Consider the following 17,690-nt stretch of genomic DNA (forward strand, 5'->3'; position numbering starts at 1 on the left):
AATTTTCAAGCACTAAAATTGAACGCACTTATGATTTCCTATTCTTTCCAAGGTTATGTGTTTTTTGTTTTCAGTCTTTACTAGCAAACTGCAACTCAATATCCTTCGAGGACAGAATAACTTATGGTCACTTGGCACATTATTTTCATTACTAATAATTGAACGTGCAAGCTGTTAGCCCTGCACACTGCAACATATTACTGAGTAATATGGTGTTTTTCAAGTATTAAGTGAGGTCTTCTTCACAGTCACAGCTTTTTCAAGTTCCAACACATATGTGAGCCATGGGAATATTTTATTATGACAGTCTCTAAAGTCTCTAAATTTTTTACCATTTTGCTTGTACAAATTGCAGATGAATGAACACAGAAAGCATTTATTGGTTGTCTTTTTACAGAAATCACTTCATTCTTGTGTGAAGAAAATAAAAAAAGGTTCTGACGAATTGTCCCAAGTATCAGGTCAGGAGGATTAATGGCTGTGTTTCTGTGTTACCACAACAAGATAAAACATTTTGCCATCTTGTAATTTATTGTTCAGCGTTAAGCAGTGTTGTAGACGGATTGATTTTCTGTAGCATGCAGATGTCCAGATTAGATTAGGTTATGTTTTGGATGAGCTCATGTGTGATGCTTTGAAAATAGATGGAACACAGAGATGAAAACAATCATTTATAAGATGCAATTATACTCTGGCAATATGTACAGCTAAACAAATAACGATGTTTGTTTTTACAAACAGACATTTTAATACTTTTGAATAGTTTTTAAAAAGTTCAGGGACTTGATAGAGGGTTAATATATAAAAATTGCATCTACACTCATTCAGCTCTCTACTTTTTTTTCCATGTTGATCTGCTGCTCTTTTTTCCCATGCTTCCCTTTGTGCCACTCACTCCGGCTCAACGCATGCCTACCCTGGCCCCTGGCTGTGGTTATAACCCCGACCCGGCCTCAGTTGCCGACAGTGCCAAGCTGTCCAGCAGTTAGTTAGTGTCTGTTCAGGCCTGGCTCAGCCCAGCCCGGTCCGGCCCGGGTACTAATCCCTGCGCTGTCAGAGGACCCCGCTCTGAACTCATCCTGCAACACAGGAAAACGCTCTAATTGGGGGATTTTCTACATCATTAACTCTGATGAGCAGCCACCTCACCCGCCTTCCCCTCTTTCTCTCCCCCTCCACTCTCTCTCTCTCTCTCTCTCTCTCTCCCTCTGTCCCTTTCACTCCCACACTTTTCTCCAGCTTAATCTCTTTCTTAATGTTTCTCTTTTTCCTTTCTTCCACTTTGACTTCCTCACATTCTCGTTCTCTTCTTTCATCCTTTCTTGTCCAAAGTGTTTTGTTTTCTTCCCTTTTTCAATCACATTGTGTAAAGTTTTTTCAGTTGTTTGAAAATACAATGAAAAAATTACCCATTAAACAAAAATTAATCTGTGAAAGTAGTGAAACTGCTGCAAGTTTTTCTAGTTGTAAAATGCAACTTAAATGATGCCTGAGATTAAGTCTTTAATGTTTTTTCTTGTGCTTCATGCCAGAAACTACATTGTTATGATTGTACTTGAATCAAAGAGTTAAGCACTGAACTTTCAATTATTCTTAACAACAGTTTTACAACTGTACTGAACACTAAAATACTCTCTTTGACAACATATTGCGACTGCACATTAGAAAACATTTTAAAACAATTCCACACGTTGTGATTGTAATTCCTAATTCATTTAGTCTCTTTTTTGACATTTAAAAATCAGTGGTATGTTTTCTAAAACAACCCTCTGGGCTTTTCAAGCATCATAGAATATTTCATTTTGGGAAAGTTGGATACTTGCTTGGATTTGAGCTCTGTGACTCCAATATAATGATAAAACTGGGTCTAACCAGCATCATACTACTGTCGTGTAATGCAGTATCTAATCTCTTTACGACCAACATTTCTCTGTTACCACTGGTCTATCCATATGGCCCCCATAGTGAGGTCTGTGCTGGCCTCCATCTGTCTATTAAAGTGATTCATATGCTGAAGAGGACAGCTAGCATGGCGGCACCGGTCCCTCTGTGAACATGTGTTGCAGCGGCTGAGGTTGTCGACCGGCCTGGGGGCAATTAAGAAGCCAGGCCCTGTGGTCAGAGCCCCCACCCGACCCCACCCCACCCCAGGAGGCCCTGATTGATTGGAGTCTCATCTTCCTAACAGGCTGGCACCCTGCCACCATCCCAAAGAACAGGATTGGGAGGGGCCCAAAAGAGAGAAAAATAACTTATATGACAGAGACACGGGGCACAAGCGTTAGCAGAAAGGGAAGAAAAAAATGTCTCTGCCCATGTATGTCAGATGATTACGATTATACTGCTGTAATCTTAAGTCCTACAACACAGAGAGTTTGTGGGAATGAGTGCACAGGTCAGCATGAAAGCACTGCAGTGAGAAAGTGGAGAAAAATATTCTATCAAACTATATTTATTTCATTCCTCTCAGAATAAGAACATCAATTATCCAGACAAAATCGAAAAGAAAGGAAACAATGATATCACTAAGACAGATGTACTGTAACTATGACATGTAAGAAACAGAACAGCCACACAGGAACCAACATCCTGTGCGTTTTCACATAAAAAAAAAAACTAAAACTGTCAAACATCTAGTGCAGTTTTGTCCATGATCTAACCTTTGGCTTATTCTTGATCCAAAGTCACATTTATGTAGCATCCTAATGGAGCGCTTAATGTGCAAGGTAATCCTCATCTCCTCTGTGGTGTGAGGTCCTGACATTGTCCAGCAGGAAGTCTAAACATAACTAACATTTTAAAAAACAAGGAAACGAGGACAGAAGACGAGAGATTTTATAATTAACAAGCAATGACTAAATATTGTTGCTGTTCTTGCTACTGTAGTAGCTGTAATACGACTTGTCAGCATAGCTCTCACATACTGTTAAAGGACCATACAATGTGACATTGTTTTGTTTTGTTTTTAAGAAAAATATAAAGATTAAAAGGGATTCTGAAATTGCACTTCAAGATGAAAGATTTTCTATTTCTATCCCACTTGCTCCATGAAGTTGAAAAAAGATTTTTTATCAGCTCATATTCTTTTTCATGTGATGCTACATGTTTATGTTCAAACACTAAATACTAATCTATTTTGCTCTACTGGCCGTATAAAGTATACTGTAGTTAGGTTTGATCTTCTCTAACCTTTAAGACAATTAGCTTCAGTTAGCTCTGTAACAGATGGTAAAAAAACAATATTGTGTCACTAAAGACCTTAGCAGCTACAATCCATGTTTCTCCCCTTTTGATTGAGAAACTTTCATGACAAAATGGTTACAAGGGCCTATTTAGTGCAGCCTGAGACCGTTTTCCCCCCCTTCAGTTTCAGACAAAGAGGATACACTTGGATCAATTGTGCCGAACAAAGACTAAACTATGTGGGGTGACGCATCACATAGGGCTCTTTCTGCTACCCTGCACGTACACGCAGCCACCCAGCACTGAGCTGCCAACAGGTTTTCTCCTCTAACAGCCACTCAAGCAAAAAGAGGGTTACTCCTCCTCTTTTCCTTTTTTACTTCCTTCCTTCCTTTCTTCCTTCCTCCCTTCTTTAAAGCATCTCAGCACGAATCAGACTTTTTTTTTTAATTGTGCAGGATTATTTTTGGTATGTTCTCAGCCCTGGTGCATCACAAGGTGCCATCATATCTGTGACTCTGTACAGTCCCACCAGACAATTATCTTATCTTTTACTCCTCCTGATTTAAAGCTTCCTCATCTCTGTAAATTGAAGCAGGAGACAGGAGGCCTCGCTGTTTCTGAGCCCCCACATTTCTTCAGTCAGACCATAATGTCAGCTACATGCTTAAGTATCTAGTGGGTGGTAGCCAGTAAGTATCAGAATAAACAATACTGTTATATGTTATAAATCAAAAGATTAGTGAGAAACATCAAGTGTCTTTGTGTCATGATTATTTTAAAAAGCAGCTCTTACATTAAACTGAATAAAATGCACTCTGACACTCTGATAACTGACCCATGAAAATCTGACAATTGGATTAATTAGTAAAAACACAAACGTACAAATGAAAATGGAGAAACGTCAAAAGATGAAAATAAGAAGTTAAACCACATTTAGGTGTTTTTCATGCCTTCACTGGGTGTTGATGAACATCTGACATGAACAACAACAACAAACGACTTATTAATTAGACCAGGCGTGGAGTCATTATATTTCCATGTTCACAGCTTGTTTGGCTGACAAATAGTTGCAGTAGCTAGTGATTTGTGGTTTGTTTTTACTCAGTCTACCAATTTAACAACACTGTAGAGTTCACTTGTTCTGCTTCATATCCTTGAGATGAGAAAAACTGTTAAAAAAAAAAAAAAGAAAGAAAAATGGAAAAAGAAAGTCCAAAGAAAAAGGTTTCACAGTTCAAATTCATTTTCCTTTGCTCTGCAGGTAAAAAAAAAAAAAAAACACATCAGCCTTTTACAACATTGTTACCCTGAAACCCAAAAAACAACTTCACTTCCCGTTCCCAGCATCTCTCAAATGGACTGCCAGGTTGGGTAGTCACATGGGTTGCCAGTTCTTGTCCATAGACTGGATATGTTCCTTGGCTTTCATTCTCAGTGCAGCTATACTAGAGCTGCGCTGGTCCACTTCTTCCAGAGGGTATTTATCAGGATACGGTGCTGGACACTGGTAAGGAGGAGGAGCCATACTCTGCATCCCCTGACCCATCGACGGATGAGGATGCGAGTGAGAGTGAGGATGAGGATGAGGGGGATGTGGAGAGGTGTTGAGGAAGCTGTGGCTGTGGTAGCTCGGCTGCAGGCCTTGAGCTGGACCCATGAAACCAGGAATGCTGTGGACAGGTGTGGCACTGGACAGGGGAGAGGTCAGCCAGGGGTCCAAAGGTAGGGAGTTGGTCATTGGACCCATGGTGGTGTGAACTGGAGCCGGGCGATTGAAGGACAGCATCGGTGAGTCATGGAGTTTCATGGTGCTGGCATCCATTTTCTCCTGCCGACGCCATTTAGCTCTGCGGTTCTGAAACCAGACCTGCAGGATGAAATCAAGTTATAAACCTCATCATGATTTCTTGATGTCACTTTGCACACATTTTCTTGAGCTTCAAGCCCTTCAGGGATCATTACATGTCAGATCATGAGAAGAGTGATGAAGACGGGGATGCATCTAAATCCAACATACTCAGACAAACACTGTTGAAACTAAGGTTATTTAGTCTGAAAAGTAGCTGCAGGTTCTATTTAAACTAATGCTTCATGGACATCATTTGGTTTGTCATTTCTTTTTTCTTGTGATAAAGAGTGATGTCATGTTACAATAAGTGAACTTATTTCACAACAACTGAGAAAAACCACACTTTATGCAAGTCATTCTTCTTCTTGTCTTGAGACAGTTGCAGTTCTGCTTTGCACTCTTTTTCAGCCTCCTATTGCCAGCTTCAGTTGCTTCGTACCATGCTTTGAGATGCTATCCAGTCTTAAGCTTTGTCATTTTGTTCTTCTAAAAAAGGCACTGTCCTCTTTAAGACACTGGTTGTTACGAGTCTATCTGACCTTGGCGTAGTGTGTCTTGGAAACACACATACTACTTGTATAAGTATCGAGTGCATGACCTGAATGCTGACAAGCCACAGGCCAAAGGTGTGTTTCTGCTTTCCCTCAGTGCACGTCATGATTTGGAAAAACCAATTTAACTCTTGACTCACTGTCAGCAGGTGCGTGTCTCAAGTTTTCACACTTGAGACACAAACACCTTAATGACAGATTAAAGTCACTGACACCATGAAAAGGAACTGTCTGGTTATCGATCACTGCTGTAAAACATTATGTAGTAACACAAGAGTATCTTTAGCTTTCTTCATAAGATGACCCACTGTAGGATACACTTTTTAAGTGTCATGCGATCTCTGTGATGCTGACTGGAACAACTAGAGACTCTAAAGTTTTACTTTTTCTTACCTGAACTCGGACTTCAGGGAGATTCACCTTCATTGCCAGCTCCTCTCGGCTGTACACATCGGGGTAATGGGACTTCTCGAAGGCACGCTCCAGCTCATGCAGCTGGTAGGTGGTGAAGGTGGTGCGGTTGCGTCTGTGTTTCTTCTTGGGTTGATCGTCTTTGCATGGCTCCGGAGACTTGCTCTCATCACTATCTACACTCTTCCTCAGCTCGCTCAGCACCTCATCACACTTGTTTGTATATAAGCCGGTGTCTGTACAGTAAACACAAACAAAAGAAAACTATTTTAAAACTAGTTTATGTGTGTAAATTCTACTTGTAGCATAAATATATTGCACTAAAGCTAAAGGTTGGAGGGAGGGGAACGCAGAATGGTTAGCTGAAATGAAGAATGTAGAGCCACTTTCCAGTAGAGCAGACATTAGTTTGACACCTGCAACAATAGGCTACTGTAGGTCAGTGAAGCAAGCAATCCCCTGAACTTCAATGAGGCTCAAAAACATTCCTAATCGGATTTAGCAAAGTTGTTTCCAGTGTTTATCTTCTCCAAAGGTAAACTGTCTTTAAAAAGTGGTTCCTTTCTTTTTATGGACTGAACTAGAAATCACATCATTGTTTCCATTGCATCACGTAAAGCCTGTAACAGTATTGGTTAGTGATCAGAGACTAACACTAATTCACACAGCTTGATTGATGATTATATTTAAAGCAGTAGTCAGAAAAACATGCAACGCCAAAACCCCGAAGATGTCCACAGCTCTGCTTCAGCCACTAAGACGTTACTGTTAACTGCCCCCCATCCAACACTGTCAAGACAACATTATTGGCTAGACTAGACTTAGTCTAACAAGTACATAATTAAATTAAACAAAGTCTAAAGTTGATGATCTGGTGATTAGATCAGTTGTTATTGTAAAGTGGTTACTCCAGAAGAGAATCTGTCAGCCAGGATTAGACCAGAATCACGTAGTAAATCATTCAAGTTGTGTTGGATAAGGTGTCAATCACAGAAATTAAATTAAACTGAATTAAAGTGATCAGGGCTTGAATAATAAAGGCAATGCTCTGTATAAAGTACAGATTTGTCATTGAAACAATTATTTGGACTACTAGTTAAATAATATGCAATTTGCAGTTTTCTTCAAGTTTTATATGATCAAGATAAACTATGGCACGACACAAAATTCATGTACAAGCTTTTGTTCTTCTTCAGAGAACATTGATATACAACATTCCTATGGTGGATTTGTTCCCTCATCAGTTACGAAGCATTAATGTGATTTATTTAGAGTAATGTTAAATACTATACTAATTCTCTTTTAGCTGTTTTTTTAGTCTCAATCAGCACATGAGAGAAATATCTGGCAGTTTAGCTGCCAAATGCCCCACTATGATTAGACTATCCTGCTCTTTGATGCAGACTAGGTGGAGAATAGTTGGTGTGAGAGCAGCAAGGTAGCAGGATAGGTACATGCAATGAGCTGAAACTTTTTTAACGTACAAAACAAAGCTCAAATTCAGGTGATAATAGGTAAATCACTGTGAAGTCAAGAATGAGCTATAATTTTTATCCAGTGTACGTTCAAATGTTTTTTTTCTTTTTTATCTCTAAGCTTCTTTGTACCGCCATTGTTTTAGTATAACAACTGACAGTACATGGACGTCAATGTAAGCTTCTTTCTGTTAATAGGATGTGTTGATGGAGATGACGGAGGGGGTTATTGTGGTCATTCAACTGACAAACGGGAGCAGAGGCGAAGGCAAAGCAAGGTTTTGTGGGTTCATTTATCCACCTCTCATTAAGCAGCTATGACAAAGGCCAGGCTCTGACAAAGGCACAGGTCAGGTCTGGTTCAGTGACCAGCTCTTGGCCTGTCAGCCCATCACGGCCGCTGGTCTGAAGGCTGCCCAGTGTTCATCAGCCAGCAGAACATCTCAGCACAGAGAAGGGGGGCTGACTGACACTGAACACGGAAAGTTGTTCATTCAGGGAAAACTGGGCTGACTTCACAGGATAGGTACATACAAAAGAGTGATGTCATTAGTGTTGATGTACGTTAATCAAGAAAAACGAATGTCCCGCAGGATTCAGCTGCTGAATTTGAACAACATACTGTATAATCATTTTTCTGGTGAGGATTTTTTTTTTCTTCCACAAACCACAAACCACCTGCCAGATCCTGCATATGAAAATAGCTTCAGATTAAACATTATAAATTTGATTCTGAGACAGAACGATAACAATATCACCCGAATGAACTGCTGTACAATCTAATCTGCACAGAAGAGAAGATTAGGGGAATTCCACAAGGGGATGGGATTGAGCTTGGGAACATACACCCCTTACACCATCTTGTTCAGTGATTTATTTCTCAATCTGCAGTTCACACAGATAAAATAACACGCTCTACACAGCACCACTATGTAAAACACTGACTCTGAACCTGCATGTGAGCAGCTTTAAATGGTTGAAAACTGTATGAGGAGGTGCTGCAACGACACAACATGCACTGCTACTAAAATTTCCACAATAAAATAGGTTTTATAGGATTTCAGATTTTTTTTATGTTGTCATAGTCCAGGGTACAATGATTTAAATGAATACAAACAAAAAGCCTAACTTCATATATAACCCCCACAGATTCCTGTCTATTTTCATTTTAAAACTTTTATCCTACAGACAACTTGAGAACAAGTATTTAATATTAGAGGATGATTTGTTTCAGACCTACAGCTCTATGTGATCAGTGTCTTAGAGGCTGTTTATGCCAAAAACTGCTCTTTTGTTGAAGAGTTTTGAAGGTTTAGTGCACTTTTGTAGTGCATGCTCTCTGCTTATGCTGTGTTTTCTGTTTCCTAACTTCAACCTCAGCTGTGAAGTTGGTGTAAGATTTATTATGTTTGCTCAGAAGCAGTTTCTACCAGTGCAGCCTTTCTAGATAAGAGGTGCTGATATATGATCTATATCCTTCTCCATCATCTCATATGATTTGCACCAAAAAAATCAGACTATGATTTTATGTTGACTGTGACTTTAATTCTAAATAAATTATTACTTTATAAAAGACCTGCTACTTTGCCAGGGTGGGGCCTACATCCCCAGGTTGACTCACCATGGTACTGTTCCCGCTGGTCTGTGTTGCTGTTTCTCATAGAGGAAAGGTGTCCACTGTAAGACGGGTGTGATTGGGGCTCCTGCTGCTTCCCAGGCTCTGCCAGACCATCTATGTCCACTTTATGGGGCCCTGGGGCCCCAGCAGGACTGAGCAAAGGGTCCTGGTCTTTACTGAAACCTAGAATGACATCAATGCTGTGGACGCGGCCCCCCGCAGCAATGCCTCCCCCCTTGCCCATTTCGTGGAAGTTGCTGGGTGAGAGGCAGCTGTCGTCCACCATGCTCATGGTATCCAGTGATAAATGCATTCGAGCTTCTAGTAATGCACCCAGGCCTGTGGTCATGAGAAAGGGTTTTAAGTGAAGGAATAAAGGTACAGTAGCAGGTTAGAGACCACATGGTTGCCTTAGATGACCCTCTGCCTCTACTTGGATCCACTGAAACCTGATTATCCTCTGCAGATTTGCAGAAGGTTGAGAGTTTGTCTCGTCGACTCTGAAAGCTACAGCGCATTATGAAAAGTGCTGATTAGACCGAAAGTCACACAAACTATTTCTTAATCCTACCTTTTGACTTTTTAATGAATGAACAGCACCATGCAATGTTAAACAGAATAACATGAATAATCATATTTTCATTTCTCACAGTGACATTTACCGTGTGTATCTCAACGTCTCTCTGTAACAAGAGAAAAGTCTTGTATATGTTATGAAGGCTGAAGTAGACACAGCAGTGAGAAACAATTTGTCATTAAAGTGAAGATGTTTATAATTTCTATTGCTTTTAATGCTTTAAACTCTCAACAACTCTCAACTGGTCTTAATGGGGTCAAAACTAGGTCAAGTGAGTACAGATGTAACACGGATCAAAAGCTTTAAAGTGTTAAAATCACACTTTAGAAAGTACAAGTACATTAGGAGGTCTGCATGTGGGTCCTGAGTTAGAAAAGTCAAGACCAGAGTCTGTCAGTCTGCCAATCTGATACATTTGATACACACTTGGTCACACTGATGTAAAATACTGTGCCTTATCTCTACCTGTAAACCTGAGTCTGTATTCTTTTACCTAATATTTCAAATCCACACTCATAAAGGCAATATGTTTCTCATGCATAGAGCAGCACATGTATGTGGAGTTTTGATAAAAAGTCTGTATTAATTATTCGACCACCAGCATTTGCTCTGCGCATCCCAACATTTACCCACTATAGGCAGACCACTACCACTATCTCCTGGGACCCTCATATGTCCAGTTTCAGGTACTTTTAATGTATTTGACCTTCAGTATCAATGAGTATTATGACAGCCTGTGGCAGCGCCTACCTCTTTGAAGTAAATATGTCAAACTGTTGAAGTTGCTGATGCTCCACCTGTTTCTCTCCGCGGCTCACCCTCCAACTTCACTCTTCACAGATCTGAAATGTGCTCCATTTACAGTCACGGAGCCAGCTTTGCTTGACGTGCATCTCTCCACGTAATTTCTGTGTGTGTGACAAACAGTCCTGACAGAAACTCCCCAGTAAAGTGCAAGTGAAGACGGCAAACCAGTGCAAAGGACATTCAGCAACTGAGTTGAGACATCATGCAATCCAGCTCGGAGAGGAGAGTGTAAGACGGGCGAGCCAGAGAGGGAGAGGTGGACAAAGCTGAGGGGGCGTAGGAGGTGAAACGAGGGGATTAGGAGAGGGTTATTAATTGGAATCCTTCCCCTTTAAGAGTGATTGGCGGCTGTTCAGATGATTGTTTTAAATGTCATTTCCATTCACCCCCACAGGAGGAGGCCCCGGTTAATGAAGCCCAGACAGGACTTTCTTTCATAAATGTATTGTTTTAAAAACAAAAGAGTTACTGAATGTTTTCACTAAGCACACCCAGCCCCCAGATGTGGAAGTATATGAAAACAGTAAAAAGTGAGACCAGAGGCAGAACATGATGGTGACTCATCCATTTATAACTGGACAGTGTTTCTAAAATAGGTGTCAGAGACAAATATTGACACTGATATCCCACCAGAACTTTATTTTTTAACTCTATAAATATCAAAACTGTAATTTACTGTTACTATATTACTAAAAAATCTCTCAATCTAATCTGTGTGATCTGATGTGCTGGTACTATGAAAAAATTTTTTTTTACAATACAATGTATGTTATTGTTGTTGTTGTTTTGTTAATTGTGAAAATATATAGATCAGGTAAACAGGATCTGTCAGGATTGTATCTAAATATAATGTGTGTACTTTGGTGTACACACTTACAATTTCCAGTAACAGCAACTTGTTTTTGTTTAGGAGAAACTGGAAAATGCTTCTGAAACTAAAATTCTTGGTTAAATTGCCGTGTTTGTTATGTATTTATTATACATGATTATTACATTTTCCTCTGCCACATCAGCTTCAATATAGTAATAATTAACATTCTGTGTTGTATATTAAACATTAAAGTACTGTATTTAGTTTTAGAAGAGATTTATCTTGCTTCATGTTCCTTTTAGACAATTTAAATGAATGAAAATGGGTTAGAAATGGTTCAAAGAGTGTTGTGGTTTGGTCGCACTTTGAGATATCTTATCTCCAACTGCAAATAACTTATTTTTATTATTTATTTTTAAATGGTAAAATAGATATATATATACATATCCTAACAACAACTTGGCCATGGCAAATTGGTTAAGGAAAGCCACTGACAATAGTAGTGGGAACAGTTCAAATAGGAACAGAACAGAATTGATTTATTTAAAGCTGATATGAACTATATTTGATGATGAGATGTCACCACTAATATTAAACAGGCTCCTCAATGTTGTGATGCTGCCACTTTATCATCCCAGAATCAGTTTGACGTGCTGATTGCTCAAATGTTGTTTCTTTGTGTACCGGAGCACAGAGGCTTTAAATCAGTGGAGGCAGCAGAGTTCAAAGTTGACATCAGCTTAGTGTCACAGAAATCAACAGCGACTCTAAAGACGCTAAAGAGATTTCCTGTGACCTCTATCTAAAGATAAAGTTAGAGATAGATCGATTTAAAAAACACACAGTTGAATCAGTTTCCGTCTCTGACAGGGGGAATATGATATAATGTGTGAAACGCAAAGCAGCAAAGATGCAGCAAACATAGGAGAATAAAATGTGTGAAACATGTAATAATTCCAAAGATCAATACTACAAGTTGGGTTCATTGATCTAGTCTGCATGGTTTATCCACTTTATTTTTAAGACATGTCTGCCTCTAGAGTTCCCATTAACTGCATCTCAGATGTTTAAGCTGGAGACGCAGTTTGTATGTATACTGTCAGCTTAAAGCCTTCACTCAGGTGCCAACTTTGTGGACTACACCGTCACACAAGTACATTCAGATTAAACCTCCTAACCCAGTAATTCTGGTACCACGGTGTACTAACATAACCAGAACCTGCCCTGGGTAATGACTGCACACAATGCTAACTTTCATATCATTAGACAAAACGTGTGCACTTACAAAGTGAAATCAGCTAAAACTACACATACGATATCATCCTGCCTGGAGATCACAAACTGTCATTCACACAACCCAATCTAAATTTCCAAGCAGATACAAATTGGTGATCACTGTGATTATATGCGAGAAAGTTTAAGCTTTAGTTTTAAAATGTTGCTTGCATTGCTGGGAGAAAGCCTGGATCCACATCTCCTGTGATTCAAACAACAATTCAGTCTGATGATCAAACCACATAATCCTGGGCTATAATGACTTAATGGAAATCACCAATAATGTAAACGTCACTGATTATGCACATGTTTTCAGGTTTTATATTCTGTCACTGAGATGTTGCTTCAGCACCTGAGTACATTCACAGCATAAAGCTTCATGTGAATCTAAATATAATAGTAGATGTGACTTAACACAAAGTGTGAATCTGTTCATTTAAATTCAACACAATATCATGAAATCCTCACAAACTGTATATCATATTTCAGACCAGACTGATGAGCACAAGAACATAACTTTTCCCTCGACACTCCTTCTTTCACATTAGTCTGTTTAAAAAATGACTCACTGACAACAAGCTTACAGAACAATAGTGGTTTAAGTTGGCCGTTTATCCACTTATGTTTTTTGAAAATACATTTTTGTCCTCATACTGTTTCTCTGATATCCTAATTGACTATAAATTGGTTAAGAAGCAGCAGTGTAGTTATCAAGCTGCTTAGTTTTATCAGATGACAGCGTAAGTCCCCCCGATCCTATTAGAGGTAAAAGCAGCTAACGTGTAATGCTCAGTGTCAGCTTACTGAGGGAGGTGGAGAGAGAGGAGAGGGGGAGAGAGGGAGCAGGAGGGTGAGGTGGTGTGACGGGAAAGGTGAATTCATGTGATTCTGCAAACACACACACACACACACACACACACACACACACACACATACAACCTAAAATAGGTTAAACTATAATTATGAGCACATGTGTGGGAAGAAACAGTTCTTGTCAGGTTCTTAGTCACAGTTTCAAGAATTGATGACACCTCCCAGTTGATGAAACAAACTACAGACACAATATCTGTAAATCTACTTTTGCTGACAGTACAAATCCAAACAGAACTGTTCATACGTGGCAAAAAATTTGCTACCAACATATGAAATGACAAAATAATGAGGCTAGTTATCATCTATAGAGTGTGAATACAAGGTTTGCAGAAGAGCTGTTCGCGTGGGAAGGCTGCCAAATCCTTTGTTAACATTGCTTCAAAGCAGCCCCGATAGACATATTTGGATTAATTTTTTATTAAGTAAAACCAGATCCAAACTAAATGCAAACCTTAAAGCTCAGTCGTCCCCTGAATCAATCGTATTATTGTCAAGTTCAGTTTATTTACGTATAACTAGCCGTAGCCGTAGGGACTTTTCAGCCACCTTACCGGTGGTTTTGCTGTGGGTTAGACACCCCCTCTAACTCCAATTCTTTAATTTCCATGTGTTGGTGGTGTTTGTAAAATTTCATCTGAGCTTTAGTTATCTGTCCAAGCTTTAGCTACAACATCTCAACGTATAAGGGAGCAGTAATTAGATCCATTATCATGGCCTAGAAGCTGGTTCTTAAGATTTCTCAGTATGCCTGACATAAACTTTAGCTCTTTAAAGCTAATGAAGCCTCTGATGATCCAAGCCAAAATGATTTTATATTTATTAAATAAGTAACTGTAAGTATAAAGAATGAAAGGCAAGTTCAGGAAACGTGTCCAAATAAAAGCATCTTTCTTGTTCTGGATTCTGTGAATTACTTTTCCTCCAGTTTGAGAAATCTGTCAGCCCCTTTGTCAAACAAGCACCTTCAACAACAGACTTTGGTGAAGGAACAGACGAATCCTCTTAACCTTATTTTCATAAGTGAATTACTGCTGCCCCCCTAGCTCAGTATCTTTCTACGCAGTGACAGCATGTGCAGGTTCACCCAGACCTGTTGTGTTAACTGATATAATGACTGTCTGCAGCAGAATATCTGCTGCTGTCTTATGACTGATTTCATCTGAAAATTTAGACTTTTTTTGCACTAACAAAATTACATCTTCCCAGATATGGTTGTTTACAGTATGTTTTATATACAGTTGGATTTCCCAGTTAACAATATTTATTTCAAAATATTTATTATTTATTTTAGTTTTACTATTCTCTTAACAAATACATGATGGACATGACCATTAGAAAGACAGTTATGCTTAAGAGAAACATTTGAACTGTGAGTAAATACAGACTCCGACAGAGACGACCTGTCTGAAAACCTCATTTACTTTCCCTTTTCCTGTGTAGCTGATTGTTCTTTGTTCATTCGCTGAACTCTCTCAGGAGATCAATGTGCTGCTTAACTCAACACATTTTTCTTCTTTGTGCATCTTCTTTTATGTTTTAGAATAAAACCACTCAAAAGTCCATCTTGACAGAGATTCAGTGTTTCAGTTTCCGCGATGCTGGTAGTCAGTGTTGTTAATTAGTAAGACGTCAGACTTGTGTCTGACCTACTTCCTGTACAGCGTGGGTTAAACAGACACAATTCTTAAAGCATTTTTAACAGGTAGCAAACCACACTCTTGGCCAACTATTGATCCACATTTCATTACCAGTCATCTTCTGATAGTAAACTAACTGTGGAAAATTGCTCCAGGTTTGCTTAATGAATGAGGTGTTGTTTCTTAAATCAGCATCAGAATGTGCATTGACTGCATAAAGATGCTTTATATTCACTTTACAAAAAGTTTTGGCATCTCCAACAATGGAGAACTGCATCATCTGAGTTCTTGAAGATTTTTAAAGATAGGAACAGGGGAAAGAAGATAATGAAATTCTTCAGCTTCTGGTTCAGGTTTGGAAACATACCCATAACAACCTTCAAGTAAATCAAGCAACAGCTCTTAAGACGACTCAGCTGAAGGATGGATGGATTCACTGCGGATGGAATTTTCCTGGAAAACGTGCAGCAAACATTTGGTTTCTGCAGCAGCAGAGGAAAGCAGCTGTCCAAGGATGAGCAGCTGCTCAGACGATGCAGTTTTCTAAGAAGAGAGTCTGGGTTTTCTAGGAAGACCAGGATGCCCATCTCTCGAAGAGCTGATCTGCTAATTTGGTCTTGACCGCAGATCTTCTGAACTGACCACAATCTACTTAAAACACACCACGGTAAGCTCCATTAGGTTAGTCTTGACCATGCAGATTCACACTCCAGAGACTGACAGGTGCAGCAGTAGCTCAACTGCTTGAAAGCCATTAGTGAAATCATCCTAAATGTAAGTTTGAGCCCTTGTGCCATAGTTTGCCAGCTCAGGAAACAATGCATCAGTTACGTGCATTAGACTCAACCATTTGTATTACAAAAAAAAAAAAAAAAAAAAAAAAACTAAACAAATAAACACAGATGAATTACCTGTTTAGAAGAAGTGCCTCAATTCATTATTATTTTATGCATCAAAGCTGAGCAGAAAGTGCAGAGCTGATTATTGGTGTGAAGGTTAGAGGCAGTTTTTGTTGTTGCTTCATCTGTAACGCTGGAAATTTAAATTAAAGTTACACACATCAGAGAACAGACCTCTGACCTCAGACCCTGACCTCTGTGCTTCAGAGTGGATACAAGCCTGGCAACCGTCACCAGGGCTGAGGTGTTGGCTCATGTTTCAACATGAAAAACACTTATTAAACATGAGAAGTTTTCTACATTTACAGTTTTAGTACAATATATAATATAAAGTATCAATATCAAATTCTTGTTTTGCTGGAACTATGAATGAGGAGAGGTGTTGTTGAAGTCTCCCGTGACCCAGATTTATTACTGACAGCAGCGCTGAGATATTCACTTCAAGGTTTTTAGGGCTCATTATTCGAACCAGTCAGAGATTTCAAGTTTTGGAGCATTATTGTTTGTTATTATGTTGAGTCTGATGGTAGTGCTAGCTCAGGTTTCACATTGTAGCTTGTAATCAAATGACATATTTAATTTGTAACAGGATAACAACCCAAAAGTATCACATTCAATTTAAGAAAATTAAATGAGTGAATCTGAAACCCTTTTTTTTTTCAATTGCAGTATGTATAGTCTTCCTGTGTGAGTGTTTGTCTCTCACTTGTCTTGTTTCAGTAACAGTTGAAAGCAACAGCTGACAGCTCGTTGTCTGAGTCTGCTCCACCAGATTAACTCTTCACTAAGCACTGGTAGAAAGCACACCTTTGAAGGCATTGAACCTCGGAAAGCATCTCAGCTCTCCCGTTAACATATGGATGCCAGGATGAAAGCTTTATCCCAAGATCCCTACATTCATGGTACTAAACCATTTACTCAACAATACATTTCCATAAAAGACAGAAAAGCTTTTATTAGAATATATATATATATATATATATATATATATATATATATATATATATATAATTTTTTTTTTACATTTGGTTCCATTATAAATCCTGGGGTAAAAAATTGCTGCTTATCCCATAAAAGAGCTTCTGCAAAACAGAGTGTGCTGAGCAAATCATGGAGGACCCTCGCTCGCACTGTATAATGAGACAAGAGGCTGAGGATCAGGCCTCAATTTTGGGTGTGTCTCCTGAGACACAGACAAATACCAGGCTTACGTAGACTTAAATCAGATGACATCTTTAATTTGGGCTTTTGATGTGACAGCAATTCAAAAAAAGAGGCTTCATCTTGTGCTGAGTTTAAAGTTGTTTTACTATTATCAAAATGTTTCATTGCAATTCAATTAAAAAGTAACTGATAATGTGAAATAAGTATTATGTGTTCTGCAATAAATAAAACATGTAAAATAAACATCTTCAGTCCAAAACCTTTTATATATATTATATATATAGAATATTCAGAAACCAATTCTTGCAAAAGTACGTGTATTATTCCCTACTACTAGTTCATATCTGTAATCTCTAATGTCTATAATGTAAATGCAGACTGTACAGCCCACTGAGGCAGATGTCTGATTTGTAAAATTAGGCTATATAAATAATATTTGACTTGATTTGGTTTGAAAAAGCACCAGGGGATCCCAAGAGGGCACTGGATAATACAAATCCACTCCTGTAATCTTAAAATCCTGATAAAGAGGGAAAAGAAAGTCGTAATAAATGGTG

The 17,690-nt window shown here is 38.9% G+C and overlaps 1 protein-coding gene across 1 annotated transcript; it reads right to left on the minus strand.

Moving 5' to 3' along the window:
• Positions 1-4,561: 4,561 nt before the first annotated feature.
• On the minus strand, positions 4,562-9,403 carry rx1 (retinal homeobox gene 1). The gene is made up of 3 exons (XM_026346103.1): positions 9,094-9,403; positions 5,980-6,233; positions 4,562-5,053 (listed from the first exon to the last, which is right to left on the minus strand). Exons 1-3 carry the CDS (start codon positions 9,401-9,403, stop codon positions 4,562-4,564), a joined length of 1,056 nt encoding a protein of 351 aa, XP_026201888.1.
• Between the last annotated feature and the right edge of the window lie 8,287 nt (positions 9,404-17,690).

The sequence above is a fragment of the Anabas testudineus genome, chromosome 4 (genome assembly GCF_900324465.2).
Source record: "Anabas testudineus chromosome 4, fAnaTes1.2, whole genome shotgun sequence".
Classification (NCBI taxonomy): domain Eukaryota; kingdom Metazoa; phylum Chordata; class Actinopteri; order Anabantiformes; family Anabantidae; genus Anabas; species Anabas testudineus.

Bases quoted from the DNA above. Each gene is read 5' to 3' on its own strand.
- rx1 (XM_026346103.1), bottom strand. From the start codon at position 9,403: ATGCATTTATCACTGGATACCATGAGCATGGTGGACGACAGCTGCCTC. The intron at 6,234-9,093 runs GTGAGTCAACCT...TTTACTGTACAG, and splicing joins CCAGCGGGAACAGTACCATG to ACACCGGCTTATATACAAAC. The intron at 5,054-5,979 runs GTAAGAAAAAGT...TTCATCCTGCAG, and splicing joins TCCCTGAAGTCCGAGTTCAG to GTCTGGTTTCAGAACCGCAG.